The 14992-nt window shown below is 35.1% G+C and overlaps 1 protein-coding gene across 1 annotated transcript; it reads left to right on the top strand.

Moving 5' to 3' along the window:
• The first annotated feature begins 282 nt into the window (after positions 1-282).
• Positions 283-8511, top strand: LOC136810141 (uncharacterized). Its single transcript, XM_067066708.1, has 6 exons — positions 283-562; positions 3428-4307; positions 5725-5843; positions 6103-6308; positions 7174-7337; positions 7931-8511. Exons 1-6 carry the CDS (start codon positions 425-427, stop codon positions 7942-7944), a joined length of 1521 nt encoding a protein of 506 aa, XP_066922809.1. The 5' UTR covers positions 283-424; the 3' UTR covers positions 7945-8511.
• Positions 8512-14992: the final 6481 nt, after the last annotated feature.

Raw genomic sequence — 14992 nt, 5'->3', positions numbered from 1 at the left:
ATAGTATTTGTTTTCGATTGTGTCTGTAATGTCTGAACAATGGAGATTGAAATTAAAGGTCTTCTTGATAGAGTATCAATTCTAAGTAGTCGATTTAGTAGTCTCAGCTTTGATTATAGTATGCGGCTAAGACGATTTCTAGTTTTTGGAAAAAACTTGAACTGAAAAATGAGTTTTTTTATTTTTTAACATAAGAGGACTGGATCACTTGATTTGACAGTTGATGTTTCACCTATGAGGAAAATTTGATTTATTTTTTAAATTTTGTTCGTCAATTTTTATAGTGTTTCTTATAAAAAGAAAAAAAGTCGAGATTTGACGCTTACCAAAACAGAAGATTGGTATAAACTCGAACACAGATAATATTGTGGTACCCCTTTTTGCCCCTTTTTAAACGCGATAACGGAACAACGAGCAAAACAAAATGATTATGGAGACAATGGATGTTGACCTATCAGTGGTCAAGAAAGAACGAATGGATTTGGACGGAGAATATGGAAACATTTTGGATAATTTCACAACGGAAAATGAATATGAAAGCTTCCCCAATACTAACTCTATCGTAAGTTTCTTGTTTTTATGCTACATTCTATCTCGTTTTACTTTCAGTTTTATTTGTCTCACTATGCCCCTTGCTATGACTTGAAAATATGTTTTTTCTTTCATTTTTGATTTTGCTTTTTATAAGAAACTCGGAATTTCAATAGTCTGTAAAAATGACAAAATCTAGATAAGGCGGACTATTTAGGATTAGAAGGGAGGAAAATTTCATGAATGAATTCATAGAAATGTTTATTTTTTGCTGTTTGTTATTCATCATTACTTTTAGAACAAATTCGCTAATCCCAGGGATAGATATTTGACTATTTCCGGGAGGGGGCTTGACAATAGATCGATTGTATTTGTGAATGATGACAGTGATGATGATATTATTTGGAACCATAGCATCGAACAAAAATTGTATTCATTCTTTTAAAACGTTATACCCTCTGTTTGTTTACTTTCAATAATGACATCAAACAAGATTTTCTCTAAAAAATATGTCAGCGTAGTACAACTTAACGCTAACGGAGAAATAAGAGTCCTTGTTTTTCTTGTGGGTAATTCATAAAGTTCAAAAGACTTGCCGTTTAAGTTGTTTTGTTTATGTTTTGCCCGTGCTAGTGAAACACCAACAAATTTTTTTGTGAAGAGCACTTCTCTCAAACTGTCGTCTTTCGGTACGACTCTTATCTTTTTTGTGAAAGAAGAAAACAATTCGGTATTTTTGCGTGCCTTGTAAATCAGCCAAGCGTTTTTTTCTGAGAAAAAGTTTTTCTTTTTCTTGTCTCTTTATATTCTGATAAAAAATATGTTTTTTGTTGAAAAATTGCAACTTTGAATACCGAATCTGTTGCTTTTTTCTAATTTTCATCATACATCGAGAACAAAACAAAACAACTCCCGTCTTTTTTTCAATCGGAAGTGATTCTCGATCACTTTTTGTACTAGTTTCATTCAATCGAGATAAAAATCAATCAAGCCGGATAAATTAGTCTCGAGTAATTAAGCCAAAATAACTACTCAAAGGAAAACCCATTTAATTTTTCTCTTATATAAATCCGACGATTAGTAAAGACGTAAGACCTTAACCATCCGTAGAAGGAAAAAAAATGCGTCATTGCCGTACTAAATGAGTCTTTTTGGGGTCCTGTTTGTAAACTTTGATAAAATTAACGGCAGCCACCGCCTGTAAAGATTTTAAAAATGTCAAGGAATTTTAATTCAGCGGATTTTTTGGGGAAAATTCAAAAATTTAAAGTGTAGAGATCTTCGTTTTCATAAATTGCGCCGAAATTAAGGCCAGAGAGTGTTCATTGACATTGAAAAAACCATTTGGGTCTTTCGCAATTATTCATAACCCCTTCACGTGATAAAGTTTAAAGGAAATTTTCACTTCGAAACTCATGCGAGTGTTGCGGTCTAATAGAGCGGTTACAGCGAAACTTCACGAAATAACCGTCATGCAAAGCTTTATAACCTTATCGTGTCCTTAAACTACACTTGCATTGAAAGAAAAAGCTCGAGATCATGTTTCCTTATCTTCAAGTCAAGGGGAGTTGAGGCTGTCTGAAATCTACAGGCACGGAAATGAACCATAGTTTAAGTTAGGCATATTCGATGTCGATTTTCAACTATCAAAACATATCAAAAAGCCGTATGTGTGCGTAAAGTATACTGTGTTTTGATATGTACCCCTCCTAGAGTGGCAATGACAAACTGAAGGGAGTTTAATAACAAACTTTTGGATATAATACAAAAAGATGATAATAGGGGAATCGTTTTCAAGAGGTGCGAGATCAATAGTCAAAACTCGGCCTTCCTGTAAAATAGCTGTGCAAAGGGCTAAGCTAGGGCATTAAATTGCGGCCTTATTTACTAGCATTTCCTTTTGTTGACTGTGAGAGTGTCCCTGAAAGATTTGACAGGAAAAAATAATAACTTTTCTTGTCATAAAATCACGTAATAGAAACCCCCTTAAATTGTAACATTTTTGAGGAGTGATACTGTTTTAATAACTTGGTTTATTAAGCTTTTCACCTTTTTATGATAAAGTCGCCAATGAGTTATAAGAATAAAAGATACCACCTTCATAAAAAAAGGCAATGCCTGACAGAGGACTTTGTTTCGAACTGTCAAATCCACAGCTTGATTGGTTAACAGGATTTCATTCATGAATAGTCTTGCTGTAATTACTCCGACGTTGTAAATTTTCATTAAAAATTGCTTTTTAATTTCAACCAATCTTGTCAGAAGAGGAAATACTTTTTTTACTTTACTTGACTTTTTTGATAACAGGCCAATAGGAAGTAAATTAAAATACAATGATTTGCGGGAAAATAATGTTTGCCTCCTTAATTGGTAAAATAACCTTGTATCAAGGAAGTTTTTAAATCACTGCATATTTCAGCATATTTTAACAAATTCACTATTTAAAATGCATTTAAGAATAAAAGGAAAATAAAATTGAAGTCCCGAAAAACTTTTAAAAGTGACATAAAATGACGAGAACAGAAAAAAAAATTAGCTTTCTTAATTTTCCTGAAACTTAGAAATCAATCCTTTTTTAAATGTTTTGTCGGAGTTTGATATTTCCTGGAGTAAATGATTAGCATTTCTTTTCACGTCTAAATAAGCATCGTCAAGAGGGAAGTAGGCGGGACTATGTTGCGTTCAAAGTTTGGCACATGACATCAAGGTGTGTGTCCGTGACTCTTTCCATGTCCTCCGTTTCTATGCGACATTTAACCTTGGTAATGCTGTACATTCATTGCTGTACTTAGTGCTCGGGTTTTATTGCTAATTTAAATGATCTAAACGTCTGTACTCACAAAAGCAAAGAGACTTTTTTGCAGCATTTATTCATTTTTTCCTTTTCTCATTTTAGTCTTGCAACGAAGATGAAGACGTGAACGTTGATTGGTTAACCAGCTTCTTTGATGAACCAACGCACGATAGCCTGTCCGGATTAAACCCACCATTAAGTGATATCTCGGACAGCGGAACCACTTTTTCACGAATCACATCTATAAATTGTACATCTGATATTTTACTCGATTCTTACCCAACTTTCTCTGAAGATTATGAAGCTACCATGCCAACATCCGAAACGACAAATAGCACAGAACTTATTAAACTTTCACCCAAAATTTCGCCGGCAGTATGCAGTAGTAATAACCCATTCTTATCACAAACACATTGTAATAATAGTAAAGACATTGTTTTAGGCTCGTTGAAGAGTCATCCAGAACTGATGAAAGTGAAAACAGAGGAGCCTTCTAGCATAGAGGAACTACCTACTAAAGAAACAACTTCTCCAACACCAACAACCTTTCTATCGAATTCTACAGACACCAAACCACAACAAAAACTTTTACTCTTCATGAACACCCCTGAAAATCGGGCCAAATTAGCGGGAACAAATTTTAATATCATAAACGCGAACTTATTAAGTAAAATATCTGGAAATCAAAATCAAGACTCTTCTGGCAATAATATTAATTTGAGTACTAGTAATACGAGCAAACAAACAATGAATCTAATTAATTTGAAGAAATGTATTAGGTTAAATAACACAGTACGTAGCAAAGAGGACTCTTTAATTAAACAGACGTCAGATGATACGGTGACGGCTTCCACTGTTAATGCAACGCTGCAATCCATAATGGCTGCCAATCATCAAAGAGAGAAGAAAATTTTACCAGTAGATATTTTGAACGGACACACGTATGGCTTGACGCGCAAGGATAGTCATGATATTGACTCAGGTAAGATTTCAATTCGACTGACTTCGGTACTTTTCTGCTATCCGCTTCATTTCGCCTGAATTTCCGTCGCTCAGACAAATAGTCTTATATATTGTCAAATTGTTTGCAAGCAATTTTTCAAATTATTTTGGTTTTTTAAGAATGACGGGCGACATAATAACACTCTGAAACACGACCACACGGAGCTTCGATTTCTCGTTTATATTGGTGGTCTCTAAAGTATTTTTATCTGACGAAGCCGCAACCAAATTTAGAGTTTTATAGAAAAACTCTCGAAATGGGTTTTCTAAATAGAGTACATAGGCACTATAAGCAAATGTGCCTGGAAAATCTTTAATGTCTTTAATAGATTCTTATACTACTTTCCAAATGGTAGCTCCTTTTCATAGATACGGAAGCAAATACTATGTTTTCAAATATTTCTGAAATTGAGGGTTTCCTCTGAATTTTATTTGAAATTTCAGTTTTCAACTGTTTGTGAAGTCGAATATTTCTCTTAAATTTCGTTATATGTGCTTAGCTGCTTTTATAACCTATACGATAATATTGACCTTCATATTATTTCTCAAAGCATTCTTAATCTATATTTGAAGTTTGATCAACTGTATTTTAAGAAAATTAATAGAAAAATGAAGAGGAGAATAAAAATCGGAGGTTGTCGGAGCTAAATAAAAAAACAATGAAATTCCCACTCGTTTTCTAACGATTTTTGAAACTCGTGTGTGAAAATTTCGTTATTAGGCAACCATTTCATAAATTTAGAATTTCGTTACAATAGGAAAGGTGCAAATATCTTTTTCTTCTCTAAAGAAATTGCTCTTCGTTTCAACGATTTGAAGTTTCGTAGCAACATCGACTTTTTCATATCACACTTTTCTGTCATATGTAATTTCTCGTGTAACCGAAAATTTTCAGCTTCGTTTTCGTTAGCCTCTTTTACTTAAAATTCGAAAAGTTAACTAAAAAAGAACCAAGTCTTCATTCCTCTTCAAACTAAATCCAGATCCAGTGTCAAAACACTTGAAAGGCTTCTATTTTTCGAAAATCGTCAAAGTGGAACTCACTAAGAAACGAAACGGGGTGAAAAATCCTGGTTTTTGGTGAGGTACTCGCTATGGTTTCCCCTGCTTTTGCCAAACTCCCGAAAGGCCTTCCTTCCGAACCTCTCAAACATAGAGGCATATCTGCTATTAAAACTAACTATAAGAACTCTAGACTAATGATAGTTTGTCAAGCCTACTGCATTGCAAATTTTGACTAACTTGCCCATTCACATTTACGAAGATTTGAACTGTAGCGGTTATGAATAGCTTCAGGTCCTGTAGAGGTGTGGATGCATCACTTTTTATGTTGCTCAACTTGACAAAAAAGTGATACAACATTAATTGTCCAATCACTGTTCTTCTTTATCACACAGGTTACGAGTCACCGACATCCTCATCTGGATCTTCACCCTGTTCTCCACCAATCGAGTTATCGGATCATCATCGCAAAGATGTCTGCTTATCCAATGAAAATATTCAATACATCGATATTGTGAGTAACCAAACCCTTTTTGTTGTAGAAGCAAAATAGTTACCTCTCCCCGAGCTCCAAATGAAGCCATACATCTCGTTTGAGATTGAAACTGTATATGGTGTATGGACACTGGTAGCATAGAAGGGTTTTAAATAGATTACTGCTTCTTACCCTTGTTGAATATGAATTGAATGGTTAGAGTTACAATACCCTTGAATCGATCATTTCTGCCTGTTGCAAACGTTAAGGTTCAATTTCTTTCTTTTTTTCCAAACAGCCTCCACATGAACGCCAACCTTTCTATCTATCTGAAGAAGAGAAGCGTACACTCATCATGGAAGGTCTTCCCGTACCGCAAGGTTTACCGCTTAACAAATCTGAAGAACGCGCCTTGAAAAAGGTTCGAAGGAAAATCAAGAACAAGATCTCCGCTCAAGAAAGCAGAAGGAAAAAGAAAGAATATATGGAATCGTTAGAGAAAAAGTGAGTACTATTTTCATCCTAAGCAATATTTTACGCCGGCCTTTATTCAACGACAGCCAAACAAAATCTCCAATAAGGGCTGGTGTAAAGAGGGCCGACAAGTAGCTGAATTATCATTAATCAGCCTTCGTATAGGTGAATTTGTAAAGGGAAAGGCCAGGGATTAGAAGGGGAAGAAATTTTACAGGAAAAGGTTAGATGACGTTCCTAAGCAGCTAAAAACTAACCCCGAAAAATTCGAAAGAATGTAAAAAGGAAAGAAAACTATCATCAGTACAATGACTCACGTTTTCTATTTCTTTCATCGGAAAAATTCTCTTTTTAATCCTTATGGATGACAGGAATTTTTTTAAAACTAGACGTCTTTGTGTGCAGCCTTACAACGGAAACATTGTAAAACTCTTTGTTGATCCTATATTTGATACACCTAGCAGTCTACTACAATGCATTCTTAATAGCAGTTATTTAACTACAGAGGTATTCCACTTCCATAACCCATTAGACCTCATTATAGACAATACAATCAATGTAATTATACTTTGTTTTTTGTGTTCATTTTCAGCGACGCGACGGGGAATTACGAGAGCTCTTTTTCCTTTTCCGATATCGAATTTGTATGATAATTTTGCATCAAATCAGCCTGTTTTTTTCTCAATAATGATCGACCTTGTCTATTCCACCTACTGTAATGTGAGGGAAATTGTTATATACAGCCCTGTGTACAGTACACCGGTTCAAGTAATAAAGGGCGTAAAAATCTCGATCAAGATCCATTATTTTCAACTCGAGCATTTTCCGAGCCTTTCTTTTTCTTCAAACCGTTGTACCTGACATCTAATCTTTATTTGCTTTTAATTTCCTTCAGAGTTGACTGTTATGCATCTGAAAACTCAATACTCAAGAAGAAAGTGGGAAGTTTAGAAGTTGCAAATCGTTCATTGATCATGCAAGTACAGAAGCTTCAAGCCCTTGTCACAGCAAAGATTTCTCCACCTTCTCCTTCCAATGACAAGCAACATGAAATCATTGGTAAGTCCTTAACAATTGTATTTCCGAAAAAACTAAAACGTGGCTCCTCGTCCCTGTGTATCCCAGGCTTTATTTACATTACTAATGAACGCTAGTATAATCTGGCGCTATCAGTGAGCATCAAAAGGCCGATGATATGCAGGGAACGAGGTTGTGTTGTGAGTGTGAGTTGACCTTGAAGTTCTTAAACGTCCTTCCTTTATGGAATGTTTTCTTTATCATCTAAGGATATCTGATAAGCTAGAGATTATTGATGTCTACATAATGACATTTCTTTAAAACTCTCCAATAATCTTTTAGAATTACCTTGATTTGAATTTTTTTTCGGCATATTTCGGAGAATTCCTCTACAAATGACAGAGGGAGAAGAGGGTGACCAGTATATAACAAACTTGAGCAATTCTTTGCAAAGGTGCAATATCTGTGTTGGGAGTCCACTGGGAAATTAATTCGTCTGATTTATTTAATCATTTGCTGGGATAATTATGACTTCAGATGATTGATCAATATGATCAAAATGTGGGTTTTCTCTGATACTTCTACAAGACAAATGGTATATTTTTTAACCATTCTTTATTATTTCTTTATTTTAGACGTTGAACAATGAACTAGTCGAAATCAAAATGGAGACAACTTAATCAATCTTTCGGAGAAGCAGGCCACTTTTATGACTTTTTTATAGATAGATAGGGGTTTAAAAACACAATCAAACAAAATTTGTAAATAATAACTTTTAATACAGCTGTATCAATATTTTCGTGTACAGTGATAGCCCCTTAACCCCCTGAATAACCAATATCCCAAATAATTTTGTAAGTAGAGAATTTCAACATTTTTTTAGAAAATTGCTGACTCAGCATATTGTTATATCATAGACGCTTTGGTGACGAATTCGTTGTTGTTTAGGGTACTAATCCCAAAATGACTTTCAATAAACGTCAAATAAAATATTATTTTTGGACCATTTGAAATATTTTAAATATGCAACCCCAAATAATTATTATATTGTATTAACACAATTTAACTTATAGGTTTTCTTACCCAACAAATTTTATCAGTAACTTAGCTAGCTTTTTATTTATTACCATTTTTTCCTCCCTGCTAATTTGTAGTAAAACGAAATTCAATTTTTTGAAAAAAATTCAAATGAATATATAACATGAATCGACATCTTACTTCGCGTGAACAATAATTATAATAATAATGATGATGCCCATTTCTTGTTACCTCATTGGAACCAATATTTTTTATGCAGGGGGTAAAAATTACAATCAAAATTTTCATAGGTTTATTGTCTACTGTTCTCCAGTTAAAAAGGTTGTGGAAGGCAGTGTTTCCAATTTTATTTTCGAGTGGAATGTTATATAATTTACCAATAGGGATGCATCTCTTGTCAGCTGAACTAATTTTGGCGAATTTGGAGAATTTTGACACAATTTGCAAAAATTAGTTCTCGCCAAAATTAAATTATTTGCTACTTCGCCAAAATAAAAGTAATTACTGGCCCGCCAAATTAATTCTCGCCAATAGAACTTTTAATAAAATTTTTACAATTTTTATTCCTCTGCTATGCCAATTTCGAACAAACTTTCCAAAGAAAACCGATAGCCTTATAATTTTTGGTTTTCTAAAAATGACCTATAGCTTTCTATGATTAAAAAGATTTCAGCAGTAATCAAGTGCTCGATAGAAAATTTTAAAGTTTCTTTATTCCTAATTACAGTAACTCTAGAAATCACATTTGAGTAGTATTTTTGAACCTAACTAAACTATGTTTATATCTTGGATGTGTTAAACGAAGGATTATTCTTCATTCTTGGTTCTTTAGTTTTTCTCCAGTTTAGTTTCTGGTTTCGTTTAAAATAATACTCCTCGCCATTCTTAACAGCTCCATTAAACGAGGCTGCTTCGTCAGTTGCGAAAGATTTCAAAGTGTTTTTTTGAGTTGCATCAGCAGCTGCGCTTTGTATAGCAAACTCCATATTTTGAGCTTCCATTTCGTTTGAATAAAGTCTATCATGTTGGCTCCTGCCTTCCTCAGCATGATAATTACCATCTTCGAAATTGCGATTCTCAACAATAACATCGTGAGGTGCATTTATTAAATCGGTCCTCAAAAAATGTCGTTCGCCGGGCTCTCGATCATTTTCATATGAGTTCTGATCATCTCTATAAAGAGTTCTACTACTAGCATCTTGTGCACTGTTGGCGTGCTCATACGAGTTCTCATTATCTCTATCTCCATACAAATTTCTTTCACGAGGTTTACTCAATAAAAAGAACGGTTTTTCATGATAGCTTCTCATAAAGTTAAAATCTTCATTCTCACTGGGAGCTCCATGGAATCTACGTCCTTCCATTGACATCTCCGGTGACGATCTCTCAACGTCTGGGAATAAAACACGATTATCTGAACTACTCTTCTCTAGACATCTTATATAATCGGCTCCTGAACACAGTTCCTTTTTGATGCCAGTTTCAAACACATTTTTTGGTTTAAACATATGTAATGTTGGCTGTTTGTTTGGAACTTTATCTTCATCTTCGTTTAAAAGTAAAATTTTAATACGGTGTTTACCATTTGTTAATTTGTTCTCAATTTCAATGTTTTTATCTTGGCTTACTACGTTTGGTTTAGAATTTGTTGGAGATTTGTCGACTGGTGCTACCACAGCTTTTGCATTTGGATTGCTAGAGTTACTAACAGTTGGGTGGTACTCTTGACCAACCATTGGGGAAGCAGGGATACTGTCTCCCGCCAGCATTTCATCTTTCGGCTGTTGTTCGTCTTTGGTTTGTGAAACACTTGGGGATTGTTGTGGACTGCTTGATGACATCTCAAATGGTGCTAGATTCACTTGACTATTTCCAGAGCTTGACGCAGATGGAGAAGATACAGTATCTAGATTCTTTTGTAAAAGATCTGATTGACTTGGTGAAAGTTCTGATAATGTTGTGTTAACAATTGACGCTGGTGTAGTTATTGGAACAATTCCTGTAGTAGCTGTGGTAGGTGGTGGCGTTGTGGGCGGTGAAGGAGGCGGCGGCGGTGGTGGTGGTGGTGGTGGTGGTGGCGGAGGTGGAGCTGGTGGTGGTGGTGGTGATGGAGTGGTTGTGGTCGTAGTAGTAGTAGTTGTGGTAGTTGTGATAGGAACAATTGGTGGTGGAGCGGGGGCCTCTTCTACAGCTGCAGAGGTCGGGTTTTTAACAACTGCACTTGGTATGAAATTACCCACTAAGGATAAAGCATGTGGTCCTTGAAACATCTGTGGTTCTTCTTTATGTTGATGCGTTACAATGACATTGGTAGCATTAAATATTTCTTGTCCAAGTGAACTACTATTTTTAAACTCGATATTTTCTTTAGGTTTCGATGAGCTTTCTGTATGTTTATTCTCAAAAATAGCCAAAGCGTCATGTGGGATTTTAGATGCGAAACCATCAATATCTTTGTACCCGTCATAATCATCGTAACTGAATTCCTTTTCCTGGATAAAATATTGTCTGTTGTCACTTTGCTCTGATTGTGCCTCCCCTAATTTCTTTTGTTGGCGAATTGCTTCAAGCTCCAACCTTTTGATCTCGATTAAGTTTTTACTTGCAAGTTTCGCCATTTTGCTCAATGCTTTGGCTTTCTTTGCGAGAATCTGTTTCTGTTTTTCTATCAAGTTACCATATCCTGTCTTTGATTTTCTATGTTGAAAAGTTGAATCTACCGTCCGATTCATTTGTAAAGGAGGCATTCTTGTTATTGTATTATTTTTCTTCGATGTTTTGGTTTCTTTTACCATTGGTCGTTGCTTAAATCTATCCAAGTCTTTAGTATCTAGTTCGATTCTGATTTCCGTTTCACCTTTATCGCCTCGCTTAATGGTTGGATTTGAACTGGATATTAGATTTGCTAGCAATGAATTCCAATCTTGTCCTGAGATTGGCGCATTTGTATCCACTTTCTCTGTTTCGTTTCTAAAACCATTGGATGCGAATGTACTATTCGACGATACGTCCTTGCTCATGTTCGTCTGAGCATGTAGATCTTGGACTTTCGACAAAACAGTTTTTGATAAATCATTCAATTTTGAATCGTTCTTATTATGATCATTCTCCATCCCATCAGTTTTATTCCGTTTATTTAGAGATAGGAATTTAGCGAACGGAGAATTTGTACCAAGGGGTACTATAACTCCTTTTAAATGTTTGCTCTCTTTGACTCCACCATCGTTATCCTGACCAAATTGTACGACAACTTCTCTCCCTTCCGCAGCTAAAATCTTTTTTGAATCTTCGCATTCCACTGTGTTTAAAAAGTCATTCGGCGTTAGTAGGAATATATAAACCCAAAGCACGTGTTTAAACATCATCATGCCTTAAAACAAGGTCAGCTAGACGAAGTAAACTGGTTTCTGTGTCAGTATATGAATATAACATAGTCTGCATCTCATTTCCTTCTCGGTCTCCACTTTAAATGCCAATTCTCAATTTATCACATTTTGAGCATAACCTAATTATAGCAATATTTTGAAACAAACACTTTTGTTTTCCGCGTTTTTCTTTTTTCGTTTTGTACAAAAGAAAGTTTACTGTTACCGAACCTACTCATCCATGTACAATTTTTGGACGTATTTTGTGAAGTTTTACAAAATGTCTTTTGTTTAAATGATTTGAATAAATTTTGCAATGTCCTTATACGCGCTTTTTTATAAGAGAAATTCGAGGATCTCATCAAGACTAAGTTCAATCTATAAGCCTAAGATTTGAGTTTCTTAAAACTGCATGAATTCTTTCCCATAAATACATACATGGAAAATGTTCATACAATTTTTAAAAGGGTCTCTTACGGTCGATGAGTTTAACAATATTTTCGAACGGTTAGCACCACAGTTAAGCTTTCTTTGAAAAACGAACTATAAGAAATTTAGCGAGGCTCAATCACATCACTATGTAAAATGAATCGAGGGCACATTTCCCAACAAGAACGCCCGCGCGCGGTTTCTACACAAAGCCGGATTGAAAGTAATTATAGTAATAAATCTATCGCTAGATTTAAAAAAATACAGTATTCAAAAACAAAGGAACCGCTAGATACAATCCGTCGTCATGATTACGGCGCGTTCTAGGTGCGTTCTGGATGGGAAATAAGTGGCTTCACTTTTTCTTGCCTGGGAAAGTTTAGAGATTCTACTCTAAGCCCTTCGGGCTCTAAACTCAATGGGGCACATATCCTGTAAGCTAAAGCAGATTACATCATTATTTACATTCGTACATATCTAGTTCATTAGCAAGTCGCTGTCCGTGGTGCTGCATGTCTGTTTTTGAAGAAGCAGTGTTTTGTCAATTCCAATTCGTTTTAGAAGAAACGGTGCCTTGTGATAATCAGTAGAGATGATCATAGCTATGTCGTTGGGCCTTCGTGTGGCTTCGGCTTCTTTTTGCTAGTTGCGCGATTTGATTGCTAGGACCTTTCCAAGATTCCGGATGATTTCCTTGGTTACTTTTGTTCTCGTCGAATACGCGCTGAAGAGAATCATTTGCCGTCATAGTGTAATATTTATACACTATGATACTTTCTGTAATGTTTTCGGTAATGTATCGCAGTAAACAATTCATCAAAAATCATTCGTCGTTAAATTGAAAAAAAATCTTCAAAATTAAAAGTCTTTTTAGAGAGATTAATGGGTACTCAGAAAAGCTGTTTTTCCATCTCTTTACATTCCTCTGGTTCGAGCGAGAATGGCGATTCTTTCCACTTTTATTTCATTGTTATTTTTTTGATTCCCAGAGTTGAAACTCTACCTTGCAAGCCTAAGTTAGAGCATTTAAAATCTCTTGTTGTGGTTTTAAAATTTTGAGGTAATTAATTCTATCATCGTGCGTATCATCATATTCATATTATCTTAATTATTGTCTTTGCAGCTCTTGTTGAGTAATGCGCAGGAGAATTAAAGCTCGGTGTCTAGGCTAGTTAACAAAATGGTAGCCAAGTAGCGGGTTCAGATTGCATTGTCATTTTGGGTTCATTTTCGCTTATGAATTTTCCACAACACACACTGCGCGACGATAATTTTCTTGACAAAGTTTTTCACTTCAGCAAGTAAGTAGAATCTTCAGATCAACACACCTTAATTCCATTAATTCTCGTGCACGTTATTTTTCTGTGCAGAATATGTGCGCAAAAATAAAAGGTGCATGAAATAGGCTTATTTTCGTGCACTTTGGTTTGCTTTGCTTTGGTTTGGCACGAAAATTAAAGGGTGCGCGAATTAGTAATCGTTCAGAACGTGTAGAAATCTCGTCTTAGTGCTCTTTTAATAAAATGGAACCTCCATTCATGTTAAATATGCCTCTGGGATGTAAAATCTAGCTAGCTGGAACATGTTCAAAAATCTGAGGCAATGCATTGGACATCTCAAAATTCACTAAAATCGATTTTTTGCTATAAAATTGACATTTCTCAACATTGGGATCTGAAATTTTCAGAAAAGACCCGCTGCAATATTTGAAATGATACGGCTTTGTCAAAATGTCAAAATGTCAAAATTATCATTCAGTACAGAGAAATGATAAAAAAATAACATTTGTTACTATTTTATCTCATGTGTGTAATAATAAGTTAGTTCATTGCTAATAACTCACTTAATTGGTTAGAATTACCTATTTAGGTAGTCCCAATGTCTTCAAGCCAGTGCGTAACATAGGTAGAATTCAAGATATTGATAAAAATGTAACATTGTATAAATAATGACAATTTCGTTCAACCTTTTCAGTGTAACAGTGATTTACCAATGTTTGTAAGTTATTATGATGTATGCAGGGGGGGGTCGGTACTAAGTTGTGGGGGCCAGTGCCGGGTGGTGGTCTGATAAGGTAAGTAAAAAACAACTTAGTACATGGTACTAAGTGGTGGTCCTAATTGAAAAAAACATTTTTGCAACTTTGTATCAAGGGACTAAATGGTGGTCTCAATACCAAACATGAGGCATCAAGTTAATATTTGCTACTCAAAGTCTAGCCTGGATATCCAAGCTCAAAATTTTAGAAAAAATAAGTTTTACCTCAGCCAGACAAAGTTCTAAAATTATAGAGCTTGGTTCACCTAGAAATCAGGTGAACCCCTGTTGACAGATTTTCCTGCATGGACCCCATGGCTGCAAATAAATATATGCACATAATGATATGCATAATTTCAAGATGGTACCCCAGCAGTGATAAATCAATTTAGAATGGCAGCCTTGACCATAAAATATAGACAGTGTGGTGGAAAGTATATGTTGGACAGAAAGTGCAAAGTGAATTTGGGGAGACAAAAAATTATGAAAACAAAACTTCCAATCCAAACAGCACTACAAAATTGGCAAACAGAAAAGAAGAATTGAAGCAAAATAAAGAATTATACCTTTAGTTCTTTACAGGATGCAACCAAGTCATATTAAGAAGATTTAAACAAGAATATCTAAGCAAGTATGAAAAGAAAACAGCCAGAACATCTAAAAATTCCCATGTTTTGATCTTCCCACTTCTTCCCTACCATTATTGTTATTTTTATTTGGATGCGTGGTCAAACACCCAAGGGAGATAATTAGGTATTCTATTGTTATTTGCTTCGAAAAAGAAAAATCAGGGAGATTTGCAAAGCAGTGTACGCGCTTTGCTGATCG

The sequence above is a fragment of the Clytia hemisphaerica genome, unplaced genomic scaffold, assembly GCF_902728285.1.
Source record: "Clytia hemisphaerica strain Z4C2 unplaced genomic scaffold, Clytia hemisphaerica genome assembly, whole genome shotgun sequence".
NCBI lineage: Eukaryota > Metazoa > Cnidaria > Hydrozoa > Leptothecata > Clytiidae > Clytia > Clytia hemisphaerica.
The sequence above is the reverse complement of the archived record's forward strand: the minus strand, read 5'-3'. Positions and strand labels throughout refer to the sequence as shown.